The 21,068-nt window shown below is 38.0% G+C and overlaps 1 protein-coding gene across 2 annotated transcripts; it reads left to right on the top strand.

Moving 5' to 3' along the window:
* The first annotated feature begins 78 nt into the window (after positions 1–78).
* LOC145781180 (uncharacterized) lies at positions 79–20,239 on the top strand. 2 transcript variants are annotated; one of them, XM_082592954.1, is made up of 7 exons: positions 79–419; positions 942–1,126; positions 5,305–5,447; positions 8,387–8,572; positions 16,550–16,629; positions 17,751–17,881; positions 19,460–20,239. In XM_082592954.1, the coding sequence occupies exons 1-7, from the start codon at positions 153–155 to the stop codon at positions 19,680–19,682; spliced, it is 1,215 nt and encodes a 404-aa protein (XP_082449080.1). In that variant the 5' UTR covers positions 79–152; the 3' UTR covers positions 19,683–20,239. The 2 variants fall into 2 exon arrangements, with proteins under 2 accessions (XP_082449080.1, XP_082449081.1); XM_082592955.1 differs by lacking the exon at positions 8,387–8,572.
* The last annotated feature ends 829 nt before the right edge of the window (positions 20,240–21,068 follow it).

Genomic DNA, 21,068 nt, shown 5'->3' with positions numbered 1-21,068 from the left:
ACGTCATAATACTAATTAATTTAAAACAAACGAAGACAATATTTTTCCGTACTAGAATATCAAAAGAAGACACTTTATCAAGAAAGCACTGTAGTGTGTTCCAGAAATTCTTGAGTTCTACTGTTGTTTAACAAAGAAAAATAAATTCCGGAATGCATCCTTCCTCAATTGCAGTGAATAGCAATGGTGTGGTAAGAGAACTCAATTACACGTGTTTTCCTGTGAAATTATTTCGAATTGTTAGCAGTGAGAAATATTGTTCACTGTGGTGGGTAGAATCTGGCAGCCATTTTGTGGTGGATGTACCAAGATTTGAACAAGAGATTCTTAGAAACGAAAGTATTCCTGAAGAAGATGGCTTTAAAACCATTACGTTTACCAGTTTTATTCGACAACTAAATCTGTATGGATTTCGCAAGGTACGTACTGACAATTTATAGCCTACTGTAGCTTTCTGCAGAGTGAATTAGAGTCACAAAATGGATAGCAGAATGATGAATACAGCTACAAGACGACTGTGTATCTGAACGCAAATAAAGCTGTTAGACTGGTCTTTTCGACAAAGATTTTAGGTATTTTGCATGCTCTGGATTGTCTGAACTTAACAGAAATTCTGCTCGTTAACTTCAAATTTACCAAAATTAGTCGATCTGAAGGTTTTGAGATAGATAAAGGCGAGGCATCATATAAAAATCCTACCAGGCCAAGTGTATATACAGCATAATCCGTAACACTAAACGGTTTGGACATTAATCAAAAGTTGAAATAACAAAAATTTTTGATAAAAGAGTTAGGAAGACTCAAAAACACTCAGTCATCGGTAGGTTTTCAATATTTTTAACTTCGTTTCACTACAACACTTAAAAGTTGCTCCAACTGGGACAATAATTGAATGCATCCGTTTTTCTTTTGAAAAATAATGCATGAATGTGGTTTTGAAGGTTGCTGTTGATAACGAAACACATGTTGATCCTCGGGATTGGCAGCGATATGCACATCCGTTTTTCTTGCAATCAAGAGTGGACTATTTGAGTCGTATCAAACGCCAGTCTAGCAAGACCAGCAGCTGCTCTCTTGTCCATCGGAATTCGGCATATGTCACTGAAGCGTTACAAGGCTACAATCTGTAAGTTTTGTAAATTTTTGCTTGTAGGTTTTACAAACATAAAGTGATAAAATGATATGCGAGATATGGGGTGTTATCGTAAATTAGCGGCTGAAACAAGCACTTACGTACTGTAGCCTATAGGTTTGTACTTCAATTTTGACATTGCAGTGGAAAAGATTTTGGCGTGTCCGACTGTTTGTATTTTTGGTATAATTTCATGGGCAGTAATTTGCAAGGAAGACTGAATTTCGAAGGGATTCAACTTAAAATTTGCGGTCACGTATTTTTAATGCGATTATTATTTTGGTTTGGTTGCAATTATGTGCTGTCAAAAATAATTTCAAATCATTACTTTTTAACCTTGCTCAACTATAAATACTTTTTATCAGTTAACTTGCTTCGCCTTGAATTATAGAAATGTAAAATGGAATCTTTCTGCACTGCAAAATATAAACTGAAACATGGCCACCTGGAGATGCGGCCTGATTTGTCACATTTTTGCAGATTTTGATTACAGCTACTGCTAGTGCTTGACTGACATTTTTTGAGATGTTTTTACTTTTTGCGGTTTCCTTATGACATAAAACTTTTTTGTTGCCTTGGGGAAGCAGTAGCAAATGAGAAAAAGTAAGTTGAAAAATGCAAAATCAGACTGTTATTAAAAATTAACAGTCTGACTAAAATCTTCGAAATCAAATTTTCTTTGTTTTTCAACATGTGAGGATGTTAAAACCTATTGTGTCATCTGGGGAAAAGAATAAAGAAAGCGTAAAAATCTAATTTTTAGAAAAATTTATTTAAACGTTCGCCCAAAGTTAGAAAAACCTGAAAATTTCTGCAAAATGTGACAAATCAGGCCATATCTTTAGGTGGCCATGACCATAGGCGTCGAAATAGGGTGGGCCGGGTGGGCGACGCCCACCCTGCCGTGAAACGAGGGTGGGCAAAATATGTTTCGCCCACCCTGTTTTCATGACACTTATGAAGTGTTCGTTACAATTGGGCTATTTCCGTTTTTGTTAAACGCTGAATTATCCAACCAACTGCAGCGCAACTTCTTGTTTTACGTATGTCCGACAGAACAAAGCAATTCCGCAAAAACGCTGCATTGAAAAAAAGGCGGTACATACTCTGTGCATTGTTGTTGCTATGGCAACTGGCAATTCCTGGTGAGAGAAAGCTACGTTTGATCTTTTATCCGAATGGTCTCACTTTCGCTACGTCACAGTCAAACTTCAGTTCCGGGTCAGCGTAAGGGAATATGAATATGACATCATAATGAACATGACAATAAAATAACCGATACAAACTAAAGACGTACGGTACTGAAACAATCGCTTTTTACAAATCTTTGCTTTTTAGTCCAGTGTTGTATGTTGACGGCGTCAACTTTTTGTTGACGCTGAGGCTAGCGCTGTCAGTTTATTTTTTAGTTGACGGAAGTGATAGCGCCGTCAAATATTTTGCCGATTTTAAGCGTCACGTGCTATGCGTCATTTTTTGTTTTCATGGAAAATCTCGTTTCACAATGTATTCTGGCCAGCGCAACTCATCCGAATTACCCGCTTTTGTGTTGGTTGGGAATGGTTACCTGGAATACAAGCGGAAGAAGTTCGCCAAATGTTGATCACTCATATTGTGAGCTGTATCGAGAACGTGGGATCAGAGAGAGAAAGCGAAAAATCAATGAATGTCATCGCGGAGGTTGAAGATACTTTATTTCAAGAGCTCTATGCCCCTGAAAAGAGCAATGCTGGTGCAGTGGACCTCGTTAAAAAATTTATATATGCTAAGCCATCACAGCACGCTTGAAACAGTGATAGGCTACCTTTCCGAGTAAACGTTTTCAAGACTTGTTTTTGAAATACAACGCACCAATACCATCCAGCGCTGCTGTGGAATGCATGTTTTCACTTGGAAAGGACATTATGCGTCCCAAACGCAGCAGATTGTCAGATAAACGTTTTGAAAAAAAAAGGTGAGTCCCATACTTGAATCCAAGCATCGGGGGATGAGAAGATAAGGTTCTCATTATACTAAGCCATCGGCACTAACGAGAGTAGGGTGGCCGGTTCCTTTCTCTCGGCCGCCTTTACTTCAGCAATTACGCCCACCCAATTTATTACACCCTGGGTAGAGGTGAGCGGTGTTTGTCAACAACCAGCATAAGCCGGGAGTCGAACCAGGATTGCGTGATTGGAAAGCGAGCGCCTTACCCGCTGCGCCATCCCACAAAACTTGTGTTTCTACAAGGAAATAACTAATAAGCTAAGCAGCTAATTACAATACAGTATCAAAACATAATACCTGCTCTTTATTTATAGCAGTGGTTCCCAACCTGGGGTCCGTGAGAAAGCATTTGGGGGGCCGTGATTACCTTGATGAATTTTGGAGAAAAAAAAACAAAAAGCAATCTTTCTACTTTCATTTTTCTGTTTAAATGCAAATGTGTCAATTACATCGTAATTTTGAAGCGCTCTGTCAAGAAGTAGGGTCAGATTACGAAGTAGCCTACTTTTGTATCATTTTGAGGTACGTTGGTTATCTAGAGGAGAAGTTTTAAAACGACTGCAGCAGCTAAAAAATGAGGTATCAACTCTTTTGAAAGCAAAAGGAAGTTCCCTCTCAAAATTGTTTGAGAGTAAAAGTTTTTTATACGGTATGGCCTACTTAGCCGATATTTTCGGTCATATTAACAATGTTAATCGTGGCATTCAAGGACCAGGTGTGACAATAGTTGATGCAGCTGAAAAACTGAAAGCGTTTTTAGCCAAGTTGCCGGTTTGGAAACGCAGATGGGAAGCAGGTAATTACGCTAACTTTCCAATGTTAGAAGATCTTGATGGATGAAATTCAAAAAGAATGTACTCTTTTGATCTCTACGAGAGAAAAATTTTGCGCACACTTGGAAACCCTAAAAATCTCATATCAATCTTATTTTAATTTAGAACACCTACCGAACGAAGTTGAAACATGGATTCGAAATCCTTTTCTTTTTGACTTGAACAACATTAGCGATGACGATCTCAGTAATAATGACCTAATGGATTTGAGATCAAAAGAGTTATTACGCATTGAATTTCATTCAAAAACTGTGGAAGAATTTTGGTGCTCACAACTGCAAACCTACCATTCTTGGCAAAGCAAGCGATTATTGTTTTGTTACCATTCATAACCACTTACCTTTACGAGGCAGGATTCTCAACTCTTGTTACAATGAAAACTAAACATCAAAATCGCCTGGACGTTGAAGATGACATGCGTGTTGCATTGTCAAAAACTAAACCACAGTTCAGTCGTTTAGTTCAGGAAAGGCAACAACAGGACAGCCCTCTTATTTAATTTACTTACGTTGAAAAAGTTTCGGCATGGCACTTTGGGTCACCTTAGTATTCAAATACTGCTGACATTTCTTGAATAATTCATTCATTTTCTTATTTGAGCAACTGTTTAACCTGATACTTGCCGCAGGAGTCATAGCGGCAATGCAATATGACACAGTACAGTAGTTGAGTAGCATAATTATTACAATAGTCAATGGTATGTGAGTTTCAGGCAAAATTTAGGTAGGGGTCCGCAGAATAAATAATTTATCTAAAGGGGTCCGTGACAATAAAAAGGTTGGGAACCACTGATTTATAGCTATTGTTAGCCTAAACTTGGTTGAAATGCTTCCGTTTTGTGAGATCTTGGCTAAAATAGCGCTAGAAATTTAGCGCTGACGCTGTCAATTTCTTCAAGAGCTGACGCAGTACTTTACGTCTTAAAGTTTTTAGGCAATTTGCGCTGACGCCGTCAATTTATTTCATTGACGCGTACAACACTGCTTTTTACAAATCAAAATGCGGCAAATCCGAAGGCGCCACTTCAAGGATAACAGGTCACGACACACGCTTTTTAGGTTGCAAAGGAAAACATAAAAGAAGTTTGTTTAGTTTAGCAGCGCTCATAAGATCGCAAGGCGCAAGAAAGCAAACATCAAACCTATTAAAGCTTAATTGCTGCAGCGACGCTAAGCGCAGTCTTTGTGAGAAAGACTAACCATTGCGAATTTGCAAACATACACATTCAATGAAATCTGTTTGAAAACTCTCGCCCACCCAGAATTCCTCTCTTCTAAGAAAAAATCGACGCCTATGGCCATGACTGAAAGTATGCACCCTACTGGTGATTAAATGTATTATATTTTGTTACAGGGCGATGACTCAACACTTTTTATGCAAAGGTATTCGCCCATCTCGCAAGGGTCCAAAACCTAGATACGCTTTTGTAAGCAATAACTTGAGGCCTATGAGGCGAGAGGCCCCACGAAGAAGGAAGCAATATCTTGAGCCGCTCGGTACGAATAGGCAGAACTGTACAGATTAGCATAAAATCAATGCAGTAGGCTACATTATGTTTAAACAAAAAAGACACTACAGAGACAGGCCTGGGTGCGCCTCAATCGTCGTCGTACGGGTGTCGAGCTTTTCCGCTCAACCATGCCTCAATAGGGAATGGCCTCTTTCTCTTGTGAATGTGGTGCTGAGGAACAGACCGTGAATCACATCATTGACGATGGTCTTAAAGCCAACTAACGGAATAGAAAGTCTGCGTGTCTTGAATGATGAAACCAAAGACTGGCGTTCTCTAGTAGCCTTCCAGTGTAGTCCACGAACATCTTGTATCTGGGGAAGTAGACCCTCGGCCCCAGAGGCTCACACGACAAAAGAAAAAATTAAACTTTTACTTACGCTGGGCTTAGGCCATAATTTGTTAACATTACGTCAAGTTTTTATTATTTTTTACTGTACGTCAAATTCTATAAACTCTGCTTTATTAAGATAAAAATAATTAATTTAATAAAAAATTCATGTTGTCATATTAAAGTGAGGCATCATAATTAATTGTTTTATTCGTTTATTTACGCTTGCACTACAGGCAGGGCCGGATTAAGGTTTTAATAGACCTTGGGCTATATGGTAATCTGAGGCCTATATTTCATTCCCTTCATTGCACCAATCACAATTGAAATTAAATAACAAAAATTATAGCCTACCCGAAGTAGCCTATAGTAGGCTATTTACTTATAAAACACATTCGAATGACATGTTTTCTGGATTTAGACAAAGCAAAGCTGTAAATAACATCATCAATGTCTATTTTTTCCAAAATTTCGTTTTCAATGCAGAGTAAAGCTAAGGAGTGCAACCTTTTCTGGCCCATGGATGAACGCAGTTGATTCTTTGCTCTTTTAAGCACTGAAAATGAGCGCTCGCCTGAACAATTAGAAATCATCAGACAAAGATACATTCTTAGTACAACAGATAGCCTACGTTAGGAAATGCATATTGCATAGGCTGCATCAATTCATTTTCATGGATGAATCTAAACATTTGAGTTTTTGCTGCATTCGCTGTTAAAATGATGTTGTTTTAGCAGTGCAGAAAAATAAATCACCTCTTCAGGCAGTGATTCTTGTAGATCATCTGGATATGTGAAGCAATGTTTTAGCACTCTCTTCAATTTTATAGTTATGCCTGGATATGGTGTTTAATTCCGCCAGAAACGAAAATCTTATTTGAAGACGATCGTAGCCTATGGTGCAATTCGGGATTTCATACCCAAAATAATTTCGTCAATGATTGGAAAATATGAGTCTACTTTGAATCTGCACGATTGATCAAGTGATGTGTCTTCAGATCCACCTTCGCTATCCAAGCATATTTTTTGTCTCTTCTTTCTTGAAATTTCTTCAATATGATGATGACAGCCATAGGCTACTCTACCCTTTCCTTCGAATTCTTGAAATTGGGATCTTAATGTTTGAACAAAGCCATGTAGACCTTGAAGCAAATTTGTTGTCTTATTCAAAGTGATTTTGCTATCCTGTAGCGCCCGACTAGTTTTATGAAACCGTTCCATTATGCACGACCATAACTCAATTAAAATAACGGTTTCAAACTTTTTCCATTGACAAGATAAACTTGGCTGTTTCTTTAGTCTGTGATTGTTCGTCATTATTATTAGACATTGCTTTCAAGACTTGAAGAACTGCTTGATAACCTTTTCTTAGCGCATGCATAGCGTCACGTCGTGCCTCCCAACGTGTATCAGACAAAGGCTTAATTGTTGGCAAATGAAGTGGTTTCAGTAGGTCTCGCGCCTCTTGGAAATTAGCTGACGCCTCCCTGGGGAGGCATGCCCCCTGGTTAAGAACCATTGGTTTGCACAGTTAGCATTCGTTCTATGATTTTAGTCCTTTATTCTTTTGATCCTGATAAGCATGTCAGTTGCTCTTTAGTAAGTTGTTATCGGTGGGCCTATTTTTTTGGTGGGCCTGGGGCTGCAGCCCCGTCAGCCCCCGCCTTAAGCCGGCCCTGACTACAGGTAACCTACATAGGTGGTTAGAGTATGCTGTTTCACTAAAGTTTATTATTCAAAAAGCAATGCAGTATGCCCAGGGGCGTAGCCAGAACAAAAATAGGAGAGAGGTGCAAATAAGTATTTTTGAACATGTGATTGAGCTCGGACAACCAGGCACCAAAGGCGAAGTACCAGAAGGGATCTGGGGGATCTCCCCCACAAGATTTTGACAAAGATACCTTAAAATTACGCATTCTGATCGAGTACTTTTAGCTTAAATCAATAGCAAACTTTGTTAAGTGATGCTGTTGCAGACTGAAATGTTCATTTGAAATGTTACGAGGCGGGACAATTTCCCCCTCCCCCTAACTATCCTTCTGAGTATGCCCGTTATAAAAGAAGCTTTGTTTATATTTTGCTATGGTTAGGCTTTGACATCTTTGGTTTCAAAACAAAATAGAGCAAAAGTCATATAGCTTATTCTGTTTGCTATTTTTTTGCGTTGAATTGAATTTTTTGTGAACAAGTGTTGCCTGACGCCGCGGGATAAATTCCCCCATGGCTGCCGCACAAATCTCCCAAATCAAGTCAGTTACACGTTTCCATCAATTTCCTGCTTCTGCTGAGCTGAAGTAATCTCTGAAAATGTTTGTTTTTAATGCGTTTTACCGACGATTTTAATGTCTTCTTTATAAAACAAGAAGGATCTTAAGGGATGGGGGTAAGTGTCGTGCCCGATTCCAGGTTTTTGGAGTAAGGAAATTTCATCAATTTTGTATTCTTGTCCCTAAATTAGTACCTTAACTTTCCACCGTGCAACACTACTGTATCACAAGTTTCAACTCAATTTGTGCTGTACAACTTATGCACAATTTTTAGCACATGGTTATGAAGCACTAATTGGTGGTGGTTGTAGCTTCTTATCTTTTGCAGTCGATTATGGAACCACTTGCGGTATAGTTCCTCTCAACGTTGAGAGAAGTCAAACATTACAAGCTTGCATTATGCCCCCATCTTACAATCAAAACCTTCATGTTACTCAAGTGATGCCAGATGGTTCAATTTGGGAAACTGTTCATATGGATACTCCCGCCATGCCTACCATTACGCAGCAACAAGGTTGGAGTTTACGCCAGTAATTATTTATTAAAAAAATAATTGGTATGACATATTTACTTCACTCTGCCACCATTCGTGCCAATTTTTTACTGAAGTAGCTTAAGCCAATTCCAGGGGGACTAGAATTTCCAGCTAATTCTGAAAGCAATTTCTAAAAGTTGCCTATTTTCGGCCTAAACGATTATAATGCACTATTTGTGGACCTGCATGTCAGTCTGTGGCGGTTGTGCGCATTATTTAATTTGTCTGTAATTACATAACGTTGACCAAACGCCCTGGAAGACACAGTTTTCTAATTAGGCGCCGGCAGTTGCCGAGTTAATAAATAAATGCTGAAGTAGCCTAATTGTACAAAATATGAGTTGTGTCTGCAAAAAAACCGCCAACGCAAATTTCGAACATGGTGTTAATTACAGAAACCCAGTTAATAAATCATCTCTTTTCACATTGGTTCAACGCCTGTAAACGTTGAATCAATGTAAAAAAGAGCTGATGTCCGCCAACAATTGGTTACCTGAGGCGAAAAAACGTTTCCAGCAGCGGAAAGGGAAATTGTAAGTCACTATGTGAACGTCCATGTCATCAAAAACAGGTGAAGAAGTGCAGCTTTGAAAAAGCAAAGCAATTGAGTTCAGACAAAACTCGGTCAGTGAAGTGCGCGATGAAGACTCCCCATGACGTTCTTGAAGCAGAGATACTTGTAATGTGTGAGAATTCAATCGAAAAATCATAAAAGAAAAGATGTTCAATGGTCTTGACCGCAAATATAAATATTGCGGCTTTGACGTTCTCAACATTTGCTTCTTCAATTTTTGTGCCAAAATAGTCGCACGATTTAAAAATACTTATGCAAGTTACTGTTAAACGATGAAGATTGAAAATTACCGTTGTTGGTGGGTGTGGTATCGCTTTAAACTTTTCGAGCATTTTTACTTTATTTTCTCGTGTTTTCCTGTAAAACTTTTTTTGTGTGATCAGCTGCTTGCCTTAACGACGTCTATTACCCCTATTATTACCCAGCCAACCTTACACCATTGTTTCATGCGGCCGCTAAGGTTTAAGATTAACTGCAACAGTCATAGATTGTTACGTAATGAGAACAATTATATATACGCAAAAATAAAAAATTGTTACTTAAAACAGCTCGTTTTGCTTACTAAGCAGTGAATACTATTTTCCAAAAAGCAGTTATTTTGTTTCGTGAGCTTTCTATATTAAATAACCGCATAAAGTTTAGAATCGGCAAGAAATCATGACATTTGAAAATGCAATTTGAATCCCTGCAAATAAACGTGTTGAAAGTTTTTACTTTGGCAATTGCTGACTCCATTTCGCAATCTGTAATTTTACGTCTTTTACGTTTAATTTTTGCCGAAAGCTGGACACATAGCGAATACCCTTGCATGCTTGCGTAGTATTCAGTTAAATACAAGGCAGTGAATGCCGTTCGTTCAGAATTGAATTCGTTGGTCCATCAAACAAAACTATAACCAGAAAACAAATAAGTAAAGAGAATGAAAAAAAAACGCAACAGCTTTTGTTATCTAAATACTGTTGGCGATTTTCATTCCACACACTATTGATAAAAAGCTTGTACAGTTTTCGCAAAATTGAACTTTTCTTGCTAGCGTGTTGGACTACATATTGCCAAAAGTCGGACTTTCCAGACGGGCTCCTTACTCGACGTTAAATAGACAAGCTAAAATTGCCACAGCACGATCAGACTTGCAACCTTTGTTACAAGACATTTGGCAACGCCGACTTTTGGAATTTGAACAAAGGCACCTTGTGCATTCGCGTAAACAGCGCAAAACCCGCAGTTTTCTTACAAAGTTGTTAATATTAACAAACTCAGACCAGAGGAGGCGCCGTCTCCCTGCCCTGCTGCGTAATCGACGCTTATGTCAGCCACTAAGTCTACTCAGGATCGAATGAAATGCATGATATACAGTAGACCTGATCAAAAATCAAAAAAATTCAAACTTTTAGCTTCTCGCATTGTTTCCCATGGTTTTGACCATTGTCCATAAGAAATCCAAAAGTTACAATCATTTTACTCTCAAACAATGAGATACTCTGCAGTCTCTGCCTCAAGAGGCCAAAACATTTGCATTTTGCCAAATACACCCATTTTTAGAAGGCCTGTTAAGCCATGATTTTGATGGTGGAAATTTTTATTTCAACTGGAAACACTTTCATCCAGTGCCTCACTGATCAGGGTTGATCAATTTAAACCGGGGCGGTTTAAACCGCCCGGTTAAAACCGGTTAAAACCTGGTTTAAACCGGGCAGTTTTGACCACATATTACTGGTCAAAACTGGTCAAAACCCCTTTTAGTGTATGAATCAAGTTGCTTTTCAATTGAATTAAAAATATTACCCTCCATATTTAGTAATGGTGTTCAACTATATTTTGTTTTCATCAACAATAACCTAAATGCTGGATTTGGAACAAAAAATATTCAATTTTCCCGTTTATTTTTGATATTTCAATCAGTTGGTTACCATATTTTACGGACCATCAAGCGCATCCAATTATAAGGCGCACTGTCAATAAATTGCTTTGATTACTTTTTTGTTCAGACATAAGGCGCCCAGGGCTATAGAACGCAACGTATTTTAAGGAGTATGGGTTACCGTATAAAGTTCATTAAACAAAAATGCGTGATAAATGTTAAAGCAAGTCACAATAGTACAATGAGCAAAAGAAAAAGTGGGCCTAGTGATTATCACAGTTGCTAATTGCTTTTACCGTAGTTTATTGTGTAAGACGGTGGTTTATTTATATAATAATGGTGTCGGTACCGGTACTGGTTTTGAGTGTAGGCAATAAAGCACTACTTGATCCATAAATTAGGTACACCGGCTTATAAGGCGCACAATCAATTTATGAGGAAAAAAAGGATTTAAATTGCGCCTTATAATCTGTAACATACGGGTATTTTAATTATTAAGAAAATTCAAATTCTAAAAATAAGTTTCTGATGAACCAAAAAATGCTTGGTAGAACGATGAACAATTTGCACAGCCAACTGAAGTACAAGAATTTATTCCAACAATTTTTTTTTTTTTTATGAAAAACATTTGCCATCAAATTTTGTCTGACAGGTCGGTATTGGCGGCCATTAATAAAAAGTTCAGGCGGCCATGGGTGGCCTCATAGGCGTTGAAATAGGGTGGGCCGGGTGGGCAGCGCCCACCCTGCCGTGAAACTAGGGTGGGCAAAATATGTTTCTCCCACCCTGTTTTCATGACATTTATGAAGTGTTCGTTACAATTATTTCCGTTCTGGTTAAACGCTGAATTATCCAACCATCTGCAGCGCAACTTCTTGTTTTACGCTATGTCTCTCGCTAGGTATCCGACAGGACAAAGCAATTCTGCAACAACGCTGCGTTGAAAAAAAGGCGTTTGAGCATGATATGTCCGCCGTCGCAGCATGTGATGTCCGCGGGAAGTACCATCTAGATCGGTCATATTTGTCCGCCGAGAAATAACACAGAAACTAGCGATACAAATCGTCATTGCATAGCATGAACAATTGTTGCGAGGATATAATTTTCCGCGCATTCTAGAAAATGTTAATAGGCTACTGTATCCCGTAGCTTCCATTCAAGGAGGAAAACTTTCAATTTTTACGTTGCTTTAACGATTGATGATTGAATCAGCGGAACAAACATGAATTCTTTGCTAAGAATCGACGGGAGTATGGTACTTCTACACTACAGTAATAACGCGCAACTTAGTTCAAGTGTTACGTCACAATGTCTGGCTTTGATCTCCGAGTAATATTGATGGCAAGGTTGGTTAAAAAATGTCAAAATTAGATCATACCAGTGGCAGTAGGCTATTACGGCAAGATGCAGCAAAATCTGTTAAGTTTTAATATTACTGTAAGAAAGAAAAGGCCCAGGGAGAATTCTAAAAGTGAGAATGAGGGCGATGAACCTGCTTGCTCTTCGACACTTTCGCTTTTAGTCACATGACACGCAAAAATAAACCTAAAGAAAGAAGCCTATAGTGAAATTTTGCACAGCAGAAAATAGTAACGTTTGTGCAGGAGTTTTCCGACTAGTGCCCAGAGCATTGTGACGCAAGAAGCCACACGACCTCGTTTGGTGGAAGTTAATCAGTTACAGGGCGCTTTAACTCTTCAAGCGCACGTCGTTGGTCTGATGAAAGCCTTTCAGAGTAACTTCGCTCAAATTTTATAAAGCTTTCCAAACCATAGCTACAGTGCTCAAATGGCGAATAATTATCAAAATATAGTGATTAAACATGACGATCGACGTTAAAACTGGTGTGTCCGCCGTGAGACTTAATTTGTCCGCCGAGATAACTGCTCAGACCGGACACGTTTGTCCGCCGTCAACAAAAACGAATTTCGAGGTCAGTGATGTCAAGCCAATACGTTGTAAAACCGCCGAACTCATCTCTCTCTCTCTTGGAACGTCGCACGTTGAAAACCTGTCTAGAGCAGAAAGCCAAGACAATTAGATTCCGCGTGGCCTAGCTTTTCATATAGTAATCGAAATTGCGCTGACAAGTGTGTCTGTACTTGAAACGCTGAATGCGCGCATTTACCGCACTCCTCTCTTCTTAAAAGGACATGTCGTACGTTTCCTCTATTTACATATTGAATATTGTCGCAGTTAGAAACAAAAATCAGCATCTGCAAACCATTTTCGGTACTCACTGCATTGTTGTTGCTACGGCAACTGCCACACGCTGGCAATTCCTAGTGAGAGAAAGCCACGTTTGATCTTTTCTCCAAAGATTCTCACTTTCGTTACGTCACAATCAAACTTCAGTTCCGTGTCAGCGTAAGGGAATATGAATATGACATCATAACGAACATGACAATAAAATAACCGATACAAACTAAAGACGTACTGAAACAATCGCTTTTTAGAAATCTTTCCTCACAAACTTGTTGCTGGGTACAAATTGGGGCGCGGCGCGATGTTGTCATTTCATTACTGAAAAGTTATACATAAAGCAAAGTCAAACATCTATTCGCGCATTCTTAAAACCAGCTTCTAAAAGGCGCCCACCCAGAATTCCTCTCTTCTAAGAAAAAATCGACGCCTATGGGTGGCCTGCATATCAAAATAGTCACAACTGCTTTTATATTTCCTAAATAGCCCAGGTATCCGACCATTCACTACATAAAAATACTTTTCTGGGTTTTGACCGGTTTAAACCTAGTTTTCACCGGTTAAAACCAGGTTTAAACCGCTTAGTGGTCAAAACCAGTTTTAACCACTTAGAGATCAACCCTGTCATTGATAGCTCACAAGTGAAAAGCAACTTTTGGATATTTTGCATCATTTTGAGATGTGTGGTAGGAATAAGAAGATTAAGAAGTAGCACTTAGCGCCACTAGTGGTGAAAATACATTTTGCTATTTTTAGGAAACCCATACTCATCTTCTGAAAATTCTCAATGGGTCTAGTCCAGTGGTTCGCAACCTTTTTTCTTTCGTGGCCCATTTTTGTTTGCATGAAAGTTCTGTGGCCCATTCAGTTTTTCTGTAAGAAAAAAATTACAAAGCGGTTCATAAACAAAAAGCAGCAGAACATTGCCTTTGGAATGTTGCTGGAATCCCCCTGTTGAATCCAGGCGCTGACGCTTCACACTATCCTCTTTTCGTTAAAAAAAATAATATCTTCATCCTTGTAATGACGATGAACTTTTTCCAGGTGAAGTTTGAGTTTTGATGGCCCCAATGAATGATGACTAAGAACTTTACAACATAATACACATTGTCCTTTTTCTTCTCTGTTATCAACAATTGATGTACGGTACATACATACTGAATGTAATCTTCATCAAACTAAATGTCAATTCCTCCTCAAAATAATCCACAAAATAAAATGCTGCACGTGCTAAAAAGCGGATCTGCAGAAGTTCAACAAAGCTACCACTTAGCCTGTAAAGATGGCTTAATTGTAACCACAAACTAGTCTATTACATCATAAGTGTTGTAAAAACTGAGTTGATGTAAAACTACATGTTGCAATAATTAGAACGATGATTGCCACTTTGTAGCTAAAAACAGCAGCATCATTCATTGTAACTAAACAAACACACAAGTGTAAAATTGACTATATCGTGGCACAAATGAAACGAAATGTTTCAATTTTTCAAATATGTCTGTGGCCCACCTCAAAATGCTTCTATGGCCTACTGGTTGAGAACCACTGGTCTAGTCTGACAGAAACGGACGTAAGATTTATTTTAGACGATGACGTCATAAAAGTCATAATGACATCATTATGAATTTTGAACCAGCGCTATAATAATCTATTGAAGGGCAAGAGACTAGCTCATTACTCTGTTAGACAAGACAGATAAAGATATGACTGATAACTGTCGAGATGAATAGTTTACAGAATGCAGGCCATCAACTAGTTCAGAAACAATTGTAGTGGCATTCTCAAACGCAAGTAGAACATCCTGCCTCCGGAGCATCACTATTTGATTGTTTGACATCGAAAGTTGATCAGTTGTGGTGCAAATGTTTCCATTGAGAATAATTGCTTTTGGGACTGCCAATACAATTGTTTCTGAACAAGTTGATGGCCTGCATTCTGTAAATCATTTCGAAGTTATCAGTCAAATTTCTATTTTCACTCGTGAAAAATTGAACGAACATGCAGCAAGTTACAAAGCAGACAAGTTTGAAGCAATAACATTGTGTAGCATTGCATAATGCATACCATTGTTTTTTGCTTTTGTATTTTAGTAATGTTCAGCTGTAATTTATTTTCTGAGTTTTATTTTAGTGCAGGAAATTTTGCATGTTTTGAAAAACGGTAGCCTAGTGTCAAATCGACACTACCGTTTTTCAAAACATACAAAATTTCCTGCACTATAATAAAACTGTGTAAAACCGTATAACTTATACGGCACCGGCACTGGTTAAATACCCTAAGACCGGCACGGCAGTGTCGATATAACAGCAACAGTTTTTCTTTCAGAGTGAATGTTCTTATTTGCGCAGTTCAATTAATTTCAATCTTGCAATTTAACAGGGCTGGGAAGTAGCAATACCGCAATGCAGCCTACTTATTTTGCTGTCTTGTCTTACAGATTTATGAGCTAATCTTTAGTAGATCATTATAGTGCAAGTTATAAAATTCAGAATGATGTCATCATGACCTTAATGACGCCACCTTGACGTCATTGTCTAAAATAAATCTTACGTCTGTTTCTGTCAAACTAGACACTAAACTCATTGAGAAACTTCAAAAGATGTGTATATAGGTTGCCTGAAATAAGCAAAATGTCTCTTCACCACTAGTGGCGCTAAGTGCTACTTCTTAAGTTCCTTATTCCCCCACATTTCTCAAAATGATGCAAAATATCCAAAAGTTGCTTTTCACGTGTGAGCTATCAGTGAGGCATTGGATCAAAATGTTTTCAGTTGAGATAAAGATTTTCACCGTCAGAATCATGGCCTAACAAGTCAAAAATGGGTGACTTCTGCAAAAATGCAAATGCTTAGGCCCCTTGAGGCAGGATATCCCATCGTCTGAGAGAAAAATTGTTGTCATTTTTGGATTTCCCATGGTCAAAATCATGGAAAGCAATGCGAGAAGCTAAAAAAAATTGAAAACTTTTGATTTTTGAACAGGTCTATTATAATTATACAGTATAATGAATGACTTATTTAAGATGACAGTTCTATTGTATTGAGTTTTTTGTTTTAGTTCAAATTGGAGTTGATTGATCAAGAAAAAATTATTTTTTCCAGCTCATTAAACGTTTGTATTATATATCTTTTATTTATGCGATTTTCACTTTACAAAACAGCGTTATTGATGAAATAGGCTGCCAATAAAGTTATATCTTGGTATTGCATTAGCCTAAGCAGTAAGCAAGAGGTTTGGAGAATCTTTTTTGAAAAAACTTTCAAAAAATATTGGAAAACGAGGAAAATATGTTTGTTCGAAACGTAATTTTGAATTATAGGAAATCCTATTCAAGCTTTCTCCAACGGCATGGAATTGATCGAACCTGGAAAGGGACAAATACCGACTGAAGGATGGCAGGTGCTTCTATACATTTTTCCTGGAGTTGTACTTTTTAAATTACATAATTTTGCTGTCAGCACCGTTGCCACAAAAGCTATTAAAACAATTAAAACCACATTTTCAATTCCGCATTCAAAACACATTGATATTTATGTGAAATTTTAAAAAAATTAAAAAACTTTCAGACAAGGGACGTGGATGTCGCTCCTCAGTTGGATAGCGCGTAACTCTGTGAACGAAGAAGCTTTTAAGATCAAGCGGCGGTGGTTCGACTCTCGGGGTGTGTACTTGAGCAACGCACGTTTAGGACTGATCTCCACTCAGTGGCACCTAATGGATGGAATAATTCCCCGGCAACAAGATTTCAACAATCGAAAAACTTCGCTCTGTCAATCTCGGTAACCGGCCCTGCGTCAAGAGCCTCTACAAGAATATGAAACTACCAGGAATAACATATCAAGGCTTTGTCAGTCCAAAGATAAAGATTCCATATCAAACCAATAATAGCATGTGGACTGGGAGCTAAAGCGCTAGGCCTCATCTTGGCAGCAAACAGGATTGCAATATTGGTGGTTTGACGCCAAATTTAAGCGTTTTTTAATGCGTTTGGCAGACTATTTTAGCTTTGGCATTTTGATATATTTTTGGCGTTTTTTAATTTTTTTCAGCATTGTAAATAGTTTAAAAAACTCTGTTTTATCACTGCGCAGTGGTCTATTTACAAAACATCAGGTTTGAAAAGGCAACTTTTCCCAAATCTTGAAGATGCTTTTCATAATATTGCAGTTTGGGCTGATTTTGTCAATAGTATGATTACTACCATAGCCTCAGGTGTTGCGACCGTGCCATATTTCAACCTGAGAATCTATTAAAAACAAAGTCAAATTTCTAAAAGATGGCATTAAAACCACCATTGATATGGCAATCCTGTTTGCTGTCAAGATGAGGACTAGCATTATAGCTTCCAGTCCAGAAGCTACTATAGCGACGTCCACGCAAAAGATTGCACTTGATACACTCGCTTTGATTTGCATAAAATTTGATTAAAAGTTATGTGCAAGTCAGCTTCACATGTTTTCCAGCACAGGGACGTGCCCTTGTCTCCCCATTATGTTAATCAGGACAATGCGACTTTTTAGCTTCTTAGCCGCTTCGACATTCAGCAAAACGTTTTATTGGAACAGCCATCTACTGTTCAGCCTGCAGTGTCTACTCGAAGGCAAGTTGAACAACCAGAAGTAATGACGCTACCCATAAAAGACAAGAATTTGTAAGTAATTTGAATTTCGTTATTAAATTTTTGTTTATTGTTAAAAGCAACTAAAGCTACCATACTATGCAAGTGAATTTCTAGGGCAAAAGTCAAAACAACCAGCAAAGCAACGCCACCTCCCCGCTGAAACGATCGCTTGACTACAGTTTTGCAGTTGGTTAAGTTAAGGGATCTCCGCTATATTATACGACTACGTTTCAGAGCAGTACATTTAGGCAACTTTTTTAAAGTTGCAATCTGTATGTCAGTTGTGAAATAAATTTTTGACTAAATCGTACACGTATTAAACACATTGAATTTAGTCGATTGTTTATTAGAAAAGAGTGATACAACATTCATATGTTTAGCATATTCAGCATTACAATACCACTTTTAATGCAATGCACAACATTAGAGTAGTAAACTAGAGGCTGGTGCCTCTTTATGTATTTTATCTTCTCACTGGTTTCTTAGCGATAAGAAGAATAAGAAAATTTATGTGATGTAATACACAACTCAATGATAGAATCGTCAAATTAGCCAAAGCAACTACGTAACTGTAATATTTTTGCACTGCTTTATCATGGTAGTAATATTAATATCTGACGATGTGTAACGATACAAAGTGATATAAAAAAGCACACGCTATTCCAAAAAAAGAAAGAAAATTTCTATTTGATGGTTTACGTAAACGAGATAAAGACTCTAGTTTGAAATAACCTTCCGTTTACGTAGTTAATTCACAAATCATTAAATTTTAGTGCATGTAGGACTTGTTTAAAGTGCATTTACGGCATTATTGCGGTGCAACACTGGAAATTTAAAATGTAAAGTCGTATTCTGCTTTTTAACTTTTACAACGCCCCATGTGTATGCATGATGGTGTATGTAGATTTTTTTTATCGGTTTTCCAACTTTCATAGTTGCAAACAGTGGCGTAGCCAAGGGGGGGTTTGGGGGTATCAACCCCCTTTGGCACGCGTGTGACGTCACGATATTGAGAATGATGCTTGCAGTCTCTTTATGTCTCTAAAAAAGTTTGCCTAATTTTAAACGAAACTGCATTAAAAGAGCGAGTTTTGCCAATATCCGAACATTCAAATATCTCAGCCAGCAATTAGCAACAAGAAAACAGAGACTTAGCTTTATTTCCGAAAAATGCCGAAGAAAACATGATCTTATCCTTTTGCTATGTCACCGGACAGCACCATTTTACAGGAATATTCATACCCACATTTTTGTTGAAAATGCTCTCAGAATGCACCATATTCAAAGTAATTTTTCAATTTTTTCTGGGGACGCCCCCCAGACCCCCCTCCGCTGGGTGTCGTCTTAGCCAAACACGCCGTTTGGCTTCGCCAGCCGGCCGTCAGAAAAAATCCCCATTTCAAAATTTTTGGCTACGCCACTGGTTGCAAAAATGTTTCATGAAATGACTTTTTGTGTCCCGAGTCATCTACAGATTCAGCACCACTTTGTCTTCGAGTCACTACAACCAACTGTGCTAAAATAAATGATCCACAACAAATTGTGGGGGTTTTGTGGTATAGGAAATTTTCTTCTCTTCCGAAGTTACACTGCAATTTACTTTCACAGAAACCAATCCCAATCACTTCCTGCTACACCTTCTTCAAGTGCTTTTGATACAACTTTGAATGTTGCTGTTTTGGACGATGATATTGGGATGGGTTCCAATACACCTCATTATTGTGTTATCGATGATGTAGGAAACATTAAGTTGTGGCAAGAAGAGTCAAGCTTTCAAAATGATGCCTTGATCTCTGACCAAGTCATCTTTGGATGTACATCTACCGAATAGTGAGTAGTAGATGTCATTCGGAAATGCATCTTACTTGAGGTTATAAACTGGTGAGAGATTTGATTTGAACAATGGAGGAGAATTGGCGACTTTAGTGAACAAATTTTAATAAATAATATAACCACAAGATGGTAGTCTTAAATCACGTTTTCGCGAAACAGTGAAGTTCTTGGTTCAGTTGTGGTGTTGGTGGATTCGTTTGAACTGACACGTTTACAGCTTTTGAATGCGGATCAAGCAATTTATGGAATAAAACGTGTTCCTCAATGCTAAATTTTGAAAAAAAAGTTTTTTACTCAGTGAGTGGAAATGAAATAAAAAATTAACTTTCAAGAGCTTATCACTAACGCATTTCCTGTATTTACGCACATTCATTTCGTAGTATTTTTTGTCTTTGTCTTGCACCGGACGAAAAAGGTAGTACCATCTACAATGGCTTTCTCACTTAAGATTTTTGTAAGTTATACTTAGCATTTATTTGTGACGGTTCGTTAGTTCGCTAAAATCGATTTCAACAAGAAGCTGATTTGGTAAATAAAGACAATAGACCATTGGACATGTTACATAATTATTTGCTGCAAGGGCTGGGTTTAGCAGCTGTCAAGCTCTCTTTCTATAGTGCCCTAAAGCAGTCAACGTGCTTATTTGATGGAACGTCAAACACAACATCACTCACAGTCTTGTGTTATTTCAGACTTAAAAGAAAAGAATAAGTTCCGTGTTAGATTAAACACCTGATAAACACAGCACTATACCATCTCATGTAATTTTCTACCATGGTGTAGAAAGGTCTGGGCACGAAATATTTTTTTCAGCAACACCAAAGCAGTTCGTAACGATAGGCCTGTTATTGGTTTGTCAGAGTTATTTTTTTTTTTGATTTACAAAAAAATCTAAAACTATATCGGGCTGTTCACACATGAGACAAAATATGAAATCTGAAAAGTACGACGCATAGCCAATGTAAAGTATTGCCCAATTAATCTTACTACGAAAATAAGCAGATGTGCTTAAATTCACAAGCATGAAATTTAACCTTTGGTCTTTTTGAGTTAATATGCAGTGATGACGTAAAGCGTGCGTAAAGGTATCTCGAGTGTTTACAAAAGGCTTACCGACAGCTTCTTGCTCAGAAAAGAATGTCGGGCTGCAAGCATTAGGTCCACCTTGTCAGTTTGCAAATGAATTTACTGCCATGTTTTCATTTTCGTGGCAAACTCATTCATTGGTTTAAAGTAAAAACATTACTCAAACATCAGCAAATTTTTGGTTGTTGATACTTCAGCTGTAATGTTATCCTGGAATTTGGCGGCCGCTATCGAATTTAAGATCATATTAAGATCTTATCTCTTAGCGATAAGTAACTTGGTTGTTGAGCAACAACAG

Source organism: Aplidium turbinatum, chromosome 12, assembly GCF_918807975.1.
Source record: "Aplidium turbinatum chromosome 12, kaAplTurb1.1, whole genome shotgun sequence".
In the NCBI taxonomy this organism is placed as follows: Eukaryota; Metazoa; Chordata; class Ascidiacea; order Aplousobranchia; family Polyclinidae; genus Aplidium; species Aplidium turbinatum.
This window is presented reverse-complemented; position numbering and strand designations above follow the sequence as displayed.